Source organism: Calypte anna, chromosome 4B, assembly GCF_003957555.1.
Source record: "Calypte anna isolate BGI_N300 chromosome 4B, bCalAnn1_v1.p, whole genome shotgun sequence".
In the NCBI taxonomy this organism is placed as follows: Eukaryota; Metazoa; Chordata; class Aves; order Apodiformes; family Trochilidae; genus Calypte; species Calypte anna.
The window spans coordinates 10,270,365-10,285,399 of record NC_044249.1 but is presented as its reverse complement, the minus strand read 5'-3'; the positions used below and the strand labels follow the sequence as shown (position 1 = coordinate 10,285,399).

Here is a 15,035-nt window from a genome sequence, read left to right as displayed (position 1 = left end):
TCTTGTTTATATTTGTTTCATTATATGTAAGTAAGCTTCCTTGTTTCTTTCTAGGCTCTAAGCTCAAATAATAACTTGCTTCTAGATTGTCTTTGGGTAAAGTGCACTTCAAAGCCACATTTTATCTGAAAGGATCTACTTCATGTTCTGTCAGGACCTGCAGCACATTTGGTTCTATTTGTGGAAACTTCATTTTGGTAGGAAACTGCCACAGAGTCTGATTATTGTAGACTCATTGAAATGAGATGGAAGCAGAAAAATATTAAGTCTGACTCTTGGGAGCACTTTAGTCCTGAAGGGGTTTGTAGAAGTAAGTACACTGCAGTGTCTGCTCTGAAGAGATTTAGCCTCAAATGAGGCAAAGATGAGCCACTTGACCAGAAAGAATTCCATTCTTTCTCCAGAATGCAATTAGCAAGACATATATAGCTACTGAGTGAAATGTGGTGGCTTGTACTTCAAAGGAGTAGAAGTAAGTATCTCTTCTCCCCTGTCATCCCAAGGCTCCATTAGTAGGAGGCCTGAGTTTTACTAGTAGGCTCTTAAGTTGTGCATTTGCAATACTGCTAATAATTGTAATAGTTTTGCACTAGAGATAAGTATAGAACACTTATTTTTCCTGTCTTTTCTCTAAAATCTGCAAATTCCTGAACCCCTTCCCCCCTTTTTTGTTTTTTATAGCATTAAAAACTTGTCACCAATGGAGTCATCTTTAACCTGGCCTCAGATACATTGTATGTTCCCTTGATCATAGAATCAAAGAATGGTTTGGGTTGGAAGGGATGTTTAGGATTACTTAGTTCCAACCCTTCTGCCTGGGCTGGGACATCTCCCACTGGATCAGGTTGCTTGAAGCCCCATCCAATCTGAATTGAATACTTGAACACTTGCAGGGAGGTGGCCTCCTCAGGTTCCCTGGGCAACCTGTTGCAGTATCTCACCACCCTCACCTTCCATGTCTAATCTAAATATACCCTTTTCCAGTTTATAGCCATTAACCCTCATCCTTGTTACATGCCCGTGTAAAAAGTCCCTCCCCAGCTTTCCTGTAGCCCTCTTCAGGTACTAGAAAGCTGCTCTAAGCTCTCCCTGGAGCTTTCTCTTCTCCGGGCTGAACAACCCCAGCTCTCAGCCTGTCCTTCTAGGAGAGGTGCTCCAGCCCTCTGATCATCACTGTGGCTCTCCTCTGTAACTTCTTTGACAGCTCCATGTCTCTTTTTATAATTTATGACTTTTAGAAGCTTACTTTTTCTACCTTCTCCATCTGATTGAGCTATGAGGATCCATCTCTGCTACATTTCACAGATTAAGTGGAACACATTCCGTTCTGAAGCACCTGAGGGGTTTCAGTGGAACATGCTCTGAAACTAAAACCCCAAAACAGTATTAAAAGGAAAAGGGAAACTACAATGATAACACTTTGAGTACTAATTCCAATTAAGAAAAAATTGTTGGCAGTTCTTTTTAATATTTCTTTGCAAATGGTATTTACCTGGTATGCTAACACTTAAGCTGTTTTGGGGTTGTTTTGTGTTTTGTTTTTTTTAAATTTGATTTAAACAATCTGTTAAGTCAGACAGTAGGTCTACCTTGTACATTGCACAGCCTCTGAATGTGGGTGTTTCAAAAAGGCTCCAAAGAAAGCAGATGTGGGCAGAAATGACTCTATAGTGTTTTGTTTTCTCATCAGGCTTGACACTGAGCATTATAAACAGGAAATGTAATCAACAAATTTCCCGCTTTCCCCTTCACCAGTGAACTTGCAGCTTGGTGCAACTTGCAGCATTGGAAGAAGCATTCCCTGTTAGAAATGCTGAACTTGTAGTTGGAGTTTGACCAACTGTTCTGCCCTCCTGCTACTTGAGTTGCAAGAAGCCAAAACCTGGCATCTTCTTTCCTTTCTCTTTTTCTCTTTGTTGTGTCTCAAAGAGAAAGAATCAGAGGAATGATTTGTTTTTAAAAGGGCAGTTGTGGAGGCCAAGTGAGACTTTGCCTTATAAAAAGAGATCGTGAATGATGGAATGTTTATTATCCTGTACTTTACAGAAAGTAACACACTGAGCTCCATCTTGAAACCCATCTGAAAGATCACAGTAGCATGAGTATGTAGTGAAACCACTTAAGAATATTATCCTAGGTCCTAATTATTTTCAAGAAGGAAATCTCCACTGAAAATGAGCACTTACCCTGCACTCAGTGCAGGAAGGAGTTATCAGAATTACTGTGGAAGGCTTCATGCAAGCATTGAGAATGAGAACACGGATCAGCCCTCATTCAGAGTACTGAGTACTGAAAGATGAGAGCACAAAATTGAAATCTGCCTCAGGACTTTTGGTATGCTCTGTTAAGGTGGGGGAATGTTTGCCAGCTAAGGCTGGCTAAGGTGGCACAAGCTTCTGGTCTTGCTTCCTATCAGGGAAGACCAAGTCACAGATTCAGATAAAATCAGTGCCGGAAGAATCTGTTTGTTCTTGGAAATGAAGCTGTTTTACTGAGTTGCTTTTCTGCTCATTCAGCAAACCATTTTCATGGCTGCATGCTATTAATTAACCTGGGGTATAGCCCTGTGGTAAAATGCTCTTCAAGAGACACTCAAATGAAAGAGCTTTACTCTGTAGCTAATGTTGACAAAGGCAATCTAATTTCTCCCAGCAAGATTAAGATAACCAGACAGTCTTTAGTGAAGATTTGGCTTGACTAAGGAAACAGTCTCTATACCTTTTTTTGGTTGTCTTCAATATCAGTTTCTGTGCTTCCTAATGAAGATGTAAAATGAGAGTATGCAGAGATTTCTGTAGGCTTCTCTGACTCAGTGTTGTTATTTGTGGAGAGCTTATGGCAAATGGGGTATCCTAGAGAAACTCTGTTTTCCATTATTAAATTTCAGATGTAGCATAAAGCATGGAAGAGCTATTCTATGACAGAGGATGAGTTTCCATAATTTTTCAGAACTGGGTAGAGGGCAACATGTGAGCTTTTTACCTTCTATGTGCTTAGCTCTGACCAGTCTTGGAGATGCTATATTCTTCCTGCAGGGTCCCTGAACATATTGTTCTGTAACAAAATTCTAATCTTTGAGTGTTTTCAATAATAGGTTTCTTTTAAAAATAAAGTATATTCAACAACTGTGGTCCAACTGTTTTGAAATGAGGATAAAAAGGGCATGGAAGTGGTCAACTCTTAAACTGCCATCTGTTGGCAACCTCCGCACACCAGCCCAGCAACCCCCTGACACTTAAAGAAATCACCAGCCCAAGTAACTATTTATTTATTTATCTAAGCCTAATAGAGCCTTTTGGCAGTCTGAAGTTGGGAATTATTGCAATTACTCCACCAACTGAAAATGTGGTTGTCAATTAACTAGTTTTAAGAAATTAGGGAAAAATGCCTCGAAGAAGCTTTTGTTAAAATGCCTGGTGTATAAAAATTCTGTGTGTCATTTAGTGAGTCTGTCTTCCTATCCATCAAAGCACAGAATGAAAATCCATGTTTTGGATGTGTATCATGTTTAATGTCATATTATCAAATAAATGACTGAATATTTTTATGCATATATGTGTTCTAACAGGCATCAAACTCTTTAAAAATACTTTAGAATATTTTGGTCACTATAAGCAATGAAAGATTAGATTGAAATGCCCAGTCACTCATTTAGAAGATTAACTCCAGTAGCTGCCAGCAAATTGTAAGTATTGAATGGAGGAGAAAGGCAATCTAGTGCTCAGGTTCAGGTCTGACGTCAGTTGTAGTAGTGACATTGAGTTTAATTTGGAGATTTGGAAAGGCCGATACCAGACCTGCCCTTCTCTTACATCTGTTTAATTATCTGCAATAACTATTTTGTTGTTGAAAGGGTGTATCAGCTGTTTCAGACACGCTGGGTCTTGCATTCAGTGCTTCATGAGGTCAAATGAGCAGGTCTTTGAAGTGTCTTGAGTGTGAGCACATAAATGTAAGGAGCATGCTGTGCTCTCTGCTGCTGAGGATTATAAACCAGGTGGGAAAGGCTTCATATGTGATTTTGGCCACTCCTATGACAATGCATGTATTGTGGATTCTGAAAATTGTTGGATGTTATCTTTCAGGACATTTTTAAGGGGAGGGAGAAGAGAAGGGGGAAAAAACAAATATGATAATAGAAAGGGAAGCTGAGTAAAGAATGAGGGAGTTTACAAATCAACTGTCTTGCGAGTCTGTATAGAGGTAATGATTTACATAAAGAAAAGTTAGTATCCCCTGAAAGTGGATGGATAGAAGGGCAGTTGTGGTTTTTGGATCTGTAAATCTTGTTGACAGTCATACTATTGCATCTGCTTAGCTTGGATCAGTGTAAGGAAAAGAAGGAAGGTAAAATATGTTGATGGGAACTAGTTGTGGGTCCCAGGTTGTCACAGACCTAGTTGGGGTGGTGAGGAAAATTGATTGTTTTGGTTGACAAAAGGGAAAACAAACTAGGGTTGTGGGAAGGGTGCATGTGTAATCCTCATTTTCCAACCACTGCTTGCTGGCAGGTGTTAAATGATTGGATTTTTCTCTTTACTTGTAAGTGTTGTGGACTAACTTTTTTAACCTATCATCATTTGATCTTTTGGTTGCTGAGAGGGAAAGAGATCAAGCTTTTGTGGGTTTGGTAATTTAAAAAAATTTTTTTAATTTTTCCTTTCAAGTGAGGCTCAGTTTAGTAATTGTGCTCTTTTCAGAACTCTCTGCTGAATTTGGTCAAAGTATCAATAATCTGCAGTGTGGTCTCAGGCTGACCGGGGAGCATCTTGGGAACAACAGGAGTGATCTGAGAAACTGAATTGGTCGCCCTGTTTCTTATTCCAGGATTTTCAGGCATGAGTAAATTTCAGTTAACCTCATAGTGCTTCTCCCTGTGCCTGCTGGTTCCTAAGTAGTTGGAAGTATCAAATCCGGGTTCTCAGCCCAGTCCCAAGCCTTTGTGCACAAGGGAAAGGGAGCAGAAGCGCTGCAGTATTTCTTCCCTTGCACACTGAACAAGCAAGGACATGATGCACCAGCTCAGTCAGCAGAACTCATCCCTTGTGCTGGCAAAATCCTGGCCTGTCTAGGGCAGTGGTCTGCCTGGCCAACTACTGGCCAAACATCTTCAGGTTCCTCTGTGCTAGGAGAAATCTTGTCTCAGTGAGGACTACAGAGTAAAGCAAAGAGAAAGATGAGACAGGTGTTGAAAACCTTAAGTATGCTTTTGGCTGGTTCTGTGCTTTTTTAAGGTGTTTCTTTTGTGTCCTGAAAAAGATGTAGTGTACAGCACTTGCTACCTTTTTTGCTAATGTCTGCTGCCTAAGAGAGAAGTGGGAAAAATACAAATTGAAGGAGCATGAATTGTCTGTGTAGTTCAGGAGTTCAAAATTACCTGCTATCAAAATTGTAGGATAGATCAATTTTAAATTTCTACCTGAGCTTACTGTCTCTTATAATGTGGTGGTGGTGGGGTTTTTTTGTTTTTTTGTTTGTTTGTTTGTTTGTTTTGTCTTTAGCTACTTGTGTCCTGTTAAACCCTGTAAAGGACTGTTTTAGAAGTCTTTCATTTGTTCAGCAGATGCTGTGTAGCTGAAGATTGGTTCAGTTTTTTACTGCATTTAAAACCAGTTCACTCTGAGTTTATTTCTGTCTTGGCAGTGCTTACTAAACTGTGCTCTCACAAGTGTGTTGCCAAGTTGCATAGTTTTGGAATTAACTCAGAAGGTTGGCAGCTCTGGTGCAGTTTAAAGCCTACTGAGTAGAAAACTGACCAGAAGCTATGCCTTTAGAAAGAGGAGTTTGGATGTGTTTGGTTTTTTTTTTTCAGGGGGTCATTTTCCCCTCTGTTCTGGGGAGTAGTTTTCCTTGTAAATTCTTCTGAAAGCCAGAAAGGAGATGACATTAATGGTGTTTTTCTGGCTATTTTATGTGTTGCATCGTTGTTACTTACAAACATGTGAAAAGGCACTTGGAGAGTTACTTAAAAGTATTTTTCTTTGGCTAAATACGCATAGTAGGAGCTCCAAGGCCATTATTTTGGTTTGCAGTGCATGCCTTAAGGGCAGAAAGGAAGAAGGAGTTATCTTGCTCTCATCAGAGCAAAATCAGCCCTTCTAATTTACAATTACTGTAATTAATTGTATCTTAGTTGTTGTAAATGTAATTCCAATTAATGCTTAATTGCTTCACATCATGAAGATTATTGAATGTGGACTGAACTATTCTACATGGAACAATAAATTCAGCTTCTATAGGTGCAGGGGACAAATGAATGCTGCAAAGTTTGTTTTAATTAATATTGGTTAGACTTCAGCCCAGGTGTGGGTTTGGTTTTGTTTGTTTGGTTGGTTGGTTTTGTGGGGGTTTTGTGGGTTTTTTTTCCCCCCTCTTCTGCTGTTCTTAATGAAACAGAAACACAATTTAGTCTTATTTCTTGTTTCTGTAGTATGTTTCAGTATTTCCTAGGTCTTTGTCATGTAAAACGTTAAAGGATAAAGCCTCCACATTACTTAAGGTTCCTGGGTTGATTGTTTTAAGCAAAAAAATCTTACTATATTTTAAAATGTGGGTTTGTTTTTTGTTTGGTTCGTTTTTGGGTTTTTTTATATCAGAGGTACATACACATGGAACTAGTGAAAATCTAGTAATTATCTGCAGGGTTATTTTCTGAACTTGATGGCCAACTAATGTCTTCTTTCTAAAAATGCTTTGCTCTTTGTAATGTGAGTGTTCTTGCATATGTATAATGGGAGGGGTCTTTCCATCTCTACATTTATTTTGCTTAGCATCTGAACTTACTGCCACAACAGTGAACAGCAGTTGCTCTGTTTATTTAAGAGGCATTTGGATTGAAGGCATGGTACAAAATGTCATCTCTTGGGGCGGGGAGGGGGTGATTAAATTTTATTTAATTAAGTTGATTGAAGTAAATTTCCTTGACTTTTGCTATATATATGTGGTGGTCAGACTTCTTGATAGAGGAGTTCTCTTCAGTTCATCTTATTTTGAAATCTACATACGTGATGAGTTTTTCACAATATGAGTTATTACTCATCTCTGATTTTGAAATTGGTCATGCTAAAAGAAGGTGTTTGTAGAGGTATTGCAATTTGGTTTATGCCAAGTGTCTTGTTATACACTGACATGATCTTGGACATGATTGGTTAGTTTTGCTACTGTACCAAACAAATATTTTGGCTTGGCCACTGAAGAGGGTAATTCTAGGCTTAAATCTTTTTGTAACTAGGTGTTGGTTGGATTTCTGTGGGGCTGGGCTGGTGAGTGATGTAAAAGTCAATGGGAGAAAAAGCTGTGGTGACCATGACACTGTAGAATTCAAGAACCCTAGGGCAGCAAGAAAAGTGTGAATTAAGCTGATGGCACTTGATTTTAAAATGGCAGACTTCGGTCTCTTCAGAATGGGAGAAATGGGACAAAGCCCATGATGGGAGGGGAGGATCACATCCTCTGTGACCAGGACCAGTGTGTCCCAATGAAGAAGAAGGAAATCTCTGTGGATGAGTAGGGAACTCCTGGACACACTTAGGGTTAAAAACAAAGTTTCCAGATTGTAGAAGCAAGGACAGATACACAGAGAAGTAGTTAGAGAAGCAAGAGATCAGGTCAGGAAAGTGGAAGCACAGGGAGAACTGGATCTGGCAAGGGAGATTCAGGACTACAGGTATGTCAGTGACAAGAGGAAGACTAAAGAAAATGTGGGCCCACTCCAGAAGGAAAGAGGAGAGCTGGTCATCCAAGATGTAGAAAAGGCCACGGTACTCAATGACTACTTTGCCTCTGTCTTCACTGGAAGGAGTCTGATCACACCCTCCATGTTATGGAAGCCAAAGGTTGGGACTGGGAAAAGGAAGATCCCCCCCATTGTAGATAAAGAGTAGGTTCAAGACCACATAAAAAACCTGAAGGTGAACAAGTCCATGGGACCTGATGGAATTCACCCACTGCTCCTGAAAAAACTGGCTGGTGAAGTTGCAAAGCCAGTGTCCATCATATTTGAAAAGTCATGGCTGTCTGGAGAAGTTCCTTCTGATTGGAAAAGGAAAAACATAACCCCTATTTTCAAAAATGGGGAAAAAAAGACCCAGGAAACTCCAGGATAGTCTCATCTCTGTGTCTGGCAAGATCATGGAGCAGAAACTCCAGAAGGCTCTGCTAAGGCAAGCAGATAACATAGGGGGGACTGGTGAAAGCCAACACAGCTTCACTAAGGGTAAGTCCTGCATGACTGATCTGGTGGCCTTTTACAGTGGGGTCACAGCCTCGATGGACAAAGGCAGAGCAACAGACATCATCTACCTGGCCCTGTGCAAAGCATTTGATACTGTCCCACATGACATTCTGGTCTCCAAACTGGAATTATATAGATTCAATGGATAGACCACTTATTGAATAAGGAACTGGCTGGATGATGGCACCCAAAGAGTTGTGATCAGTGGCTCAGTATCAAAATGGGATGAGTGGTGTTCCTCAAGGGTCAGTACTGGGACCAGTGCTGTTTAGTATCTTTGTTGGAGACATGGACAGTGGCATTGAGTGCACCCTCAGCAAGTTTGCTGATGACACCAAAGTGTGTGGTGAAGTCACCAGGCTGGAGGGAAGGGATGCCATCCAGAGGGACCTGGACAGGCTCGAAGTGGGCTTGTACAAACTGCATCGTTCTGTATAACTGGGTTTAGGCAATCTCATGCATGAATACAGGTTGGGAGGAGAAAGGATTCAGGACAGCCCTGAGGAGAAGGACTTGGGGGTGGTGGTGGAGCAGAAACTCAGCATGAGCCATCAATGTGCACCTGCAGCCCAGAAAGCCAACCGGGTCCTGGGCTGAATCAAAAGAAGCAGAGACAGCGGTCGAGGGAGGGGATTCTCCTCCTCTGCTCTGCTCTGCTCTTGTGAGAGCCCACCTGGAGTACTGTGTCCAGTTCTGGAGTCCCCAACACGGGAAGGCCGTTGGAGTTTATGGAACGTGTTCAGAGGAGAGCTACAAAAATGCTCAGAGGGCTGGAGCACCTCCCCTGTGAAGCCAGGCTGAGGGAGCTAGGGTTGTTCAGTCTGGAGAAAGTGAGGCTCTGGGGAGACCTTATAGCAGCTTTCCAGTACATGAAGCAAGCCTATAAGAAAGCTGGGGCAGAGCTTTTGACATGGGTGTATAGTGAAAGGGCAAGGAGTAATGGTTTAAAACTTGAAGAGAGGAGATTTATGTTTAGATGTTAGGAGGAAATTCTGATTCTGTGAAGGTGGTGAGACACTGGAACAGGTTACCAAGGGAAGCACTCTCTCTGTCAGGGCCGGGTTGAATGGGGTTCTAAGCAACCTGATCTAATGGTAGGTGTCCCTGCCCATGGCTGGAGGGTTGCATGTAGATGATCTTGGTAGTCTCTTCCAACCCAAACTATTCCATGCTTCTATGAAAAAGGCAAATGTGTATTATGATGTAAGGATTCATAGAATCATTAAGGTTGCTGAGGACCTCTAAGATCATCAGGTCCAACCATCAACCCAACACCATCAGCCAACTAAAAGATGTCTTCAAGTGCTATGTCCACACGATTTTTTAACACCTCCAGAGATGTTGTCTCTGCCACCTCCCTGGGCAGCCTGTGCCCCTGCCTGACCAATCTTTCCATAAAGAAAGTCTTCCTAATATCCAATCTGAACATTCCCCTGCTGCAACTTGAGTCCATTTCCTCTCATTCTCTCATCAGTTACATGGGAGCAGAATCCAAGTTCCACCTCACTATATCCTCCTTTCAGGTAGCTGAGGAAGAGCAGTAAGGTCTCCCTTCAGCCTTATCTTCTCTAGGCCAAACAATCCCAATTCCATCAGCTGCTCCTTGTAAGACTTGTGCTCCAGACCCATCACCAGCTTTGTTTCTCTTCTTTGCACACACTACAACAACTCTGTGTCCTTGTAGTGAGGGGCCCAGAACTGAGTGCATTATTTGAGGTGCAGCCTCCCCAGTGCTGAATGCAGGGGAGCAGTCACCAACAGCATCAGGCAAGGATGCTGTTGGTCTTCTTGGCCATCTGGTAATTAATTAAGCTTAAAATTTAGGATCTCTCCTTTTGACCAAATTGATATTTTTTTAAGTAGCTCAGCAAATACAGTTCTTTGTCTGTTCGTTGGATTTTATTTTTTTATGACATCTAGATAAATTCATTCATTATTTGGAAGTATTTGAGGTCACACTGGAGAAAGTCTAGAAACAGAAAGTTACTTGTGTAGCTTGTTAGTTGACCCATATGTTTTCTTTTGCTTGGCATTCTAGTGACATGAGTAGGCTCAAATGGCATATATTGCCTGTCCCTTGGGATTTTACTTGCTGAAATAGGATAGGAAACCCCTCCTAGATCTTGTCTTCTGAGGGATATGATCAGGTATGGTTTTGCATTTGGTATTTTTAAGATGGTTTGTATAAAACTTACTCTTGTATGTTGTAAAAAGCACAGTAGATGGAACTAGTTGTGCACTGTGAATCCTAAGCTTATCATCCTGGTTTTCAGCAAAACACACTGGTACTGTAAAATCCATTAGTAAAAGTATAGGAAACTCCTTTGGACCTCAGATGATTAAACAACTTAAATTAACTACTTAAAATAGACTGTCTTTCCATTTCTAGAATTTTTGTGGCACTCAGTGGTGTCTCTTCTTTTGTAAAGCAATATTCTGCATAGTGATTTCAGGTATATGCAGAAAAATATGCATCATAGGCTTAGTTTGAAAAATGAATGATTGGGTTTTGTACTGAATGATGCATCTTGTACTTATTAGTAGGAGGGGTAACTTTATGAGCTTCAGGATCTGAAAGTTTGGAAAGTTTTTCTGGATAGCTGTACTACCAGGTTATTAATATAGTTTTGCTTTGCTTTAATGCAATGTAGAAAGCCTGAAAGCTACTTCTGGAGGAAGAGGAGTAGAAGAAATGGTAGGACTCATGTGGTAGATCCTTTTACGTCTGATACCTCCAAGCAGTAATTTAATACATTTCCTAGGAGATCAGAAATATTCTAGATTACAAGATAATTGAAGAGCTTGACAAATCAGCACTGCAGGAACACCCTGAGCTAATAAGAAAATGGAAAATGTTAGTGGTGGAATTGAAGGAGGAAATAATTATTCTGCTGTTGTTGCTTACTATGTAGAGAGAAAAGAAAATGCACATTTCCTTAGATCTTTGATATATCATGTAGCAAAAACCAGCAACTGTCTCCTTGCCTATAGAAAAATAACTTTTTTTCACTTAGATAAAAGCTGGTGTCTCCCTCAGTGACACCGAGCTGATTTACTGTTTGAAAAGTACTCAAACACCAAAATCAGAGAAAGTTTTACTCAATGAAATGGTTTCTCTTTTTCCTGCCCTAGTGAACTTTTATTTTCAGGTTAGCTTTGGGTTTAACACCTTCCCCTGTGCATGCAATCTGCTTTCCCCTCCCCTCCCGCTTCATTTTTGTTTGGTTTTTGTTTTTTGGGTTTTTTTAATAGGTCTGTGGACAGAAGCTAGGCAGAAGGATCATCAGACATCAATAACTGAGCTGGCAAATTGAGTATTCCTGGTGTAGGAAGTTTTCTTTGACACTTTTTATTCTCTGATCTTGGTGCTTATATTTTTACTTCCAGGTATTCTTCAGAGGGTTTATATGGGCAATCTTGCTAAGATTTCAGGTTTATTCTTTGCCCACTCTCACTGCTCTCTAGAATTTTTCTTTTCTTTTTCACTTTTGAATTTTTTTTTTTCTTTAGGCTAAAAAGGACTTCAGTGTCTCCAAACTTTTCCATCTTTCCCAGTTCTACCAGCAGCTGACTTAAGTATTTCCTCTCTGTACTAATGTTTTATTCTTTCTTCAGAGCATTGCTGCTGAAGTAGTGCTGCATTATTATAGTAGCTAACTCCATTTGTATGTAGGAATTAGCCTTAATGATATTTTCACTATAAAACAGGATAATTTTATATGTTGACTGTAACATAAATGAAATAATATGAGGAGAGAAGAGTTTGAGTGTTTTAGCAGTCCCTTCCTTAGCTTGCTGGTATGAATAATGGTAAAGAATTATCGAAAAGGTAAATGGTACACTGTAGTGTGATTAAAATCGATGTGGCTGTTGTGGTTATGAAGCACCACATGTGGAAAAGGAAGCAAGAAACCATTCCATTAATAACATGTAGGTTGATAATAAATTTGTCTTTTAGCAAATAAAATAACATCAAGTAGAGGGCTCAAAGAATGTTGCTTTAATTTCAGGGTGTTTTTTTCCTTTCAAATACAGCTGATCCTACTTCTCTGGGATTCATCATTTCTCCATGGTCTCTCCTGTTGCTTCCATCTGGCAGTATATCATTTACTGATGAAAATGTCTCCCACCAAGACCTGCGAGCATTTACAGCACCAGAGGTTCTGCAGAACCATTCTCTGTCCTCTCTGTTGGATGTTGAAAAGGTACACTAACTCTTCCTTGGCAGACAGCTGGTGACTTCTGCTGTTAATCCCTTCACAAGATTGCTTTAAACTATAGTTTCTGTCTCCCCGTGGTTCTTGATTTGTATATGTAATTATTGATTTCTTTTGTGATAGAGGGGTGTTCTCCTACTTTGCGTTTGTCCATAAAAGTGGAATGATGATTATGGTTGGATGCATTTAATAAGTGTCTGTGTGAAGGTCCTTGTTACATGTGCACTTCTGGCAGCCATACTTGGGCAATAGTTGCACAGAATAACAGATCATTGAATTAGTATTAAGCAAGACTTTACCTTCCTTCTTCTCTAAGATCTCAGTGACATCAACAGTTTTAATTTTTTTTTAATTTTGGCAAAATGTACGGAAGAGGTAAGCCAAGAAGTAACTCAAACAGTCCAGTGCTTAAAATAATGGGATATTCCTACACTCATCTCAAAAGAAAAAGTTTATCGTAACTAACATAAGTGTTCCTCAGCTATGTAAAAAATTGTTCCTTTCCACCTTTCCTTTTTAACTCTTCCCTTCAGGTGGCTGGGGGTAAGGTAGAAGGTGGGTAAGGTTTGTATATGTGTTCTGCTTCTTCACAGTCATTGATCCTTACAGTCAAAATGACCAGTTTCTCAGATGTTTCTTTAAGAATAATTTGCTGCAAATGGTATCTCTCTTCCCAGAAAACCACCAGCTTAGCCGAGTCAAGGGTATCTAGAGGTAGAATTAAGAGGAGGAGATCCATTTCCATCTCCTTGGCTTTTCTGGATTGATAAACCTTAGAGAAGAAAGCTATCTGCTGGGAACAATTCTGACAGTCTTCCTCCAGGAAGAACAATGCATGTTTCTGCTCTGAAGGAAAACAGTATTGCCTATATACAAAACAGGTCTTTAAAAATGCCAGAAGAAAAGTTTTGCAATTACATGTTTGTGACCTTTATCAGAGTTGATTGTATTCTTTGTTCTGTGCCAGTATTCATTCAGTATGTCACGTTTTCTTCTTGAAATTATTTAAATAGAGAATTGTTCCTATTAAAAGCCATGCTATGATGTTCTTTAATCTTTAGGAAGGGAATCCTTAGGGGGACTACTGTGGCCTATAAACTCCAACCCAGAACATATTAATAGGTGATGACTAAATACTGGCATTTTGCACATCTACAGTGCTGATTAATCCTCTCCAATTGCATCTGTGTGAATTCATTTAATCATATCAGTATAATCTTGCTTGCTGGATGGTGGTGACAAAATGAAGACTCTAGGCTGCAGCAACTGTTTTGCTGTTTTCATTGGGAAACAACTGTATTTGTAAATAGGCAAGGTTTGGTTTCAAACAAACAAGTAATAAAGGAGGGCTGCAGGTGGGACCTCTTTCTTCCTTCTGGAGGGTAAAAATTTTCCTCAGAGCTGAGCAGTGTCCTTGGTTCTGCACACCAGTCTCTAGCAGTAACTATAAACATCGAGTGTTATCAGTCCCAGAAGCAGACACTGTCTGAGAAAGTTGCTGTTAATTTCAGCAAGTGCAAGAGACTTACAAGAGACTTAGCTAAAAGCAAAAGTACAAGACAGAAAATCACCTTTATCCTGGCCGAAACCAGGACAAATAATATAATATTTTTATTAAATATAATAATATTTATAAGGCTGCTGGGAGCCTGCTACTGCTGCTGCCCAACTTTCAGCTGGAGGGTCTTTGGTGAGGCCAATCAGCTGTTAAGGGCTGTGAAGGGCGCGGCCACCACACCGGAGAGAAGGTATTTAAGAGGTTTCTGGGAGCGCCAGCGACCCGGAGCGCGGCGAACAGGAGCAGGCAAACAGGAAAGTGAAGCAGCAGTTAGCGAGGCAGTTCGCGTAGGCAGAGCGAGCAGGATGGTCTCCAAAAAAGCAAAAACTGTTGCTGTCAAGAAGAAGGATGTGTCCATACAGACAGAATCCCTTAAGAGGAACAAAAAAATGGATGTAGCTGTTCAAGTCTCTGGATGTGCCGAATGTTTAAGCCTCGTCTTAGCACCCGCGGACAGTGAAAATAAGCCCTGTGTAAGATGCGGGCAGGTCAATGACTTGCTGAGCATGGTGGCAGAGCTTAAGGAGGAGGTGGAGAGACTGAGAAGTATTAGGGATAGCGAAAGGGAAATTGACTGGTGGAGTCACACCCTTTCGACTGCATTAGAAATGCAACAGGATACGGTAAAGCCCTGCCCCTCCTATCAGGCAGCTGATGCGGACCAGGTGGATAGGGGAGAATGGAAACAGATCCCCCACCGGAAAGGCAAAAGAATTCTCCCCCAACCCCCACCATCCCCCCAGGTGCCCATAGAGAACAGATATGAGGCCCTAGACCCAGAGGATCAAGAGGAGGACGGACAAGAGGACGATCTGTCCAGAGGGTCTCCCGTTCGCCCCCTGTCTAGCAGCCAGATTAAAACTTCACCCACAAAGAAAAGAAGAAGGGTAGTCGTAGTTGGTGACTCCCTTCTGAGGGGAACTGAGGGACCTATATGTCGACCAGACCCATCCCACAGAGAGGTATGCTGCCTTCCTGGCGCCCGGGTGAGGGACATTACTAGAGACTCCCTCAACTAATTCGACCC

The 15,035-nt window shown here is 40.9% G+C and overlaps 1 protein-coding gene across 1 annotated transcript in view; it reads left to right on the top strand.

Moving 5' to 3' along the window:
* The window catches only part of PTPN13 (protein tyrosine phosphatase non-receptor type 13), a 133,191-nt gene that overhangs the window by 25,695 nt on the left and 92,461 nt on the right, over window positions 1-15,035 (top strand). The window contains exons 3-4 of the mRNA XM_030450537.1: window positions 6,231-6,239; window positions 12,269-12,438. Coding sequence (XP_030306397.1) covers window positions 6,231-6,239; window positions 12,269-12,438 — 179 coding nt within the window. The remainder of the gene's footprint in view (window positions 1-6,230; window positions 6,240-12,268; window positions 12,439-15,035) is intronic.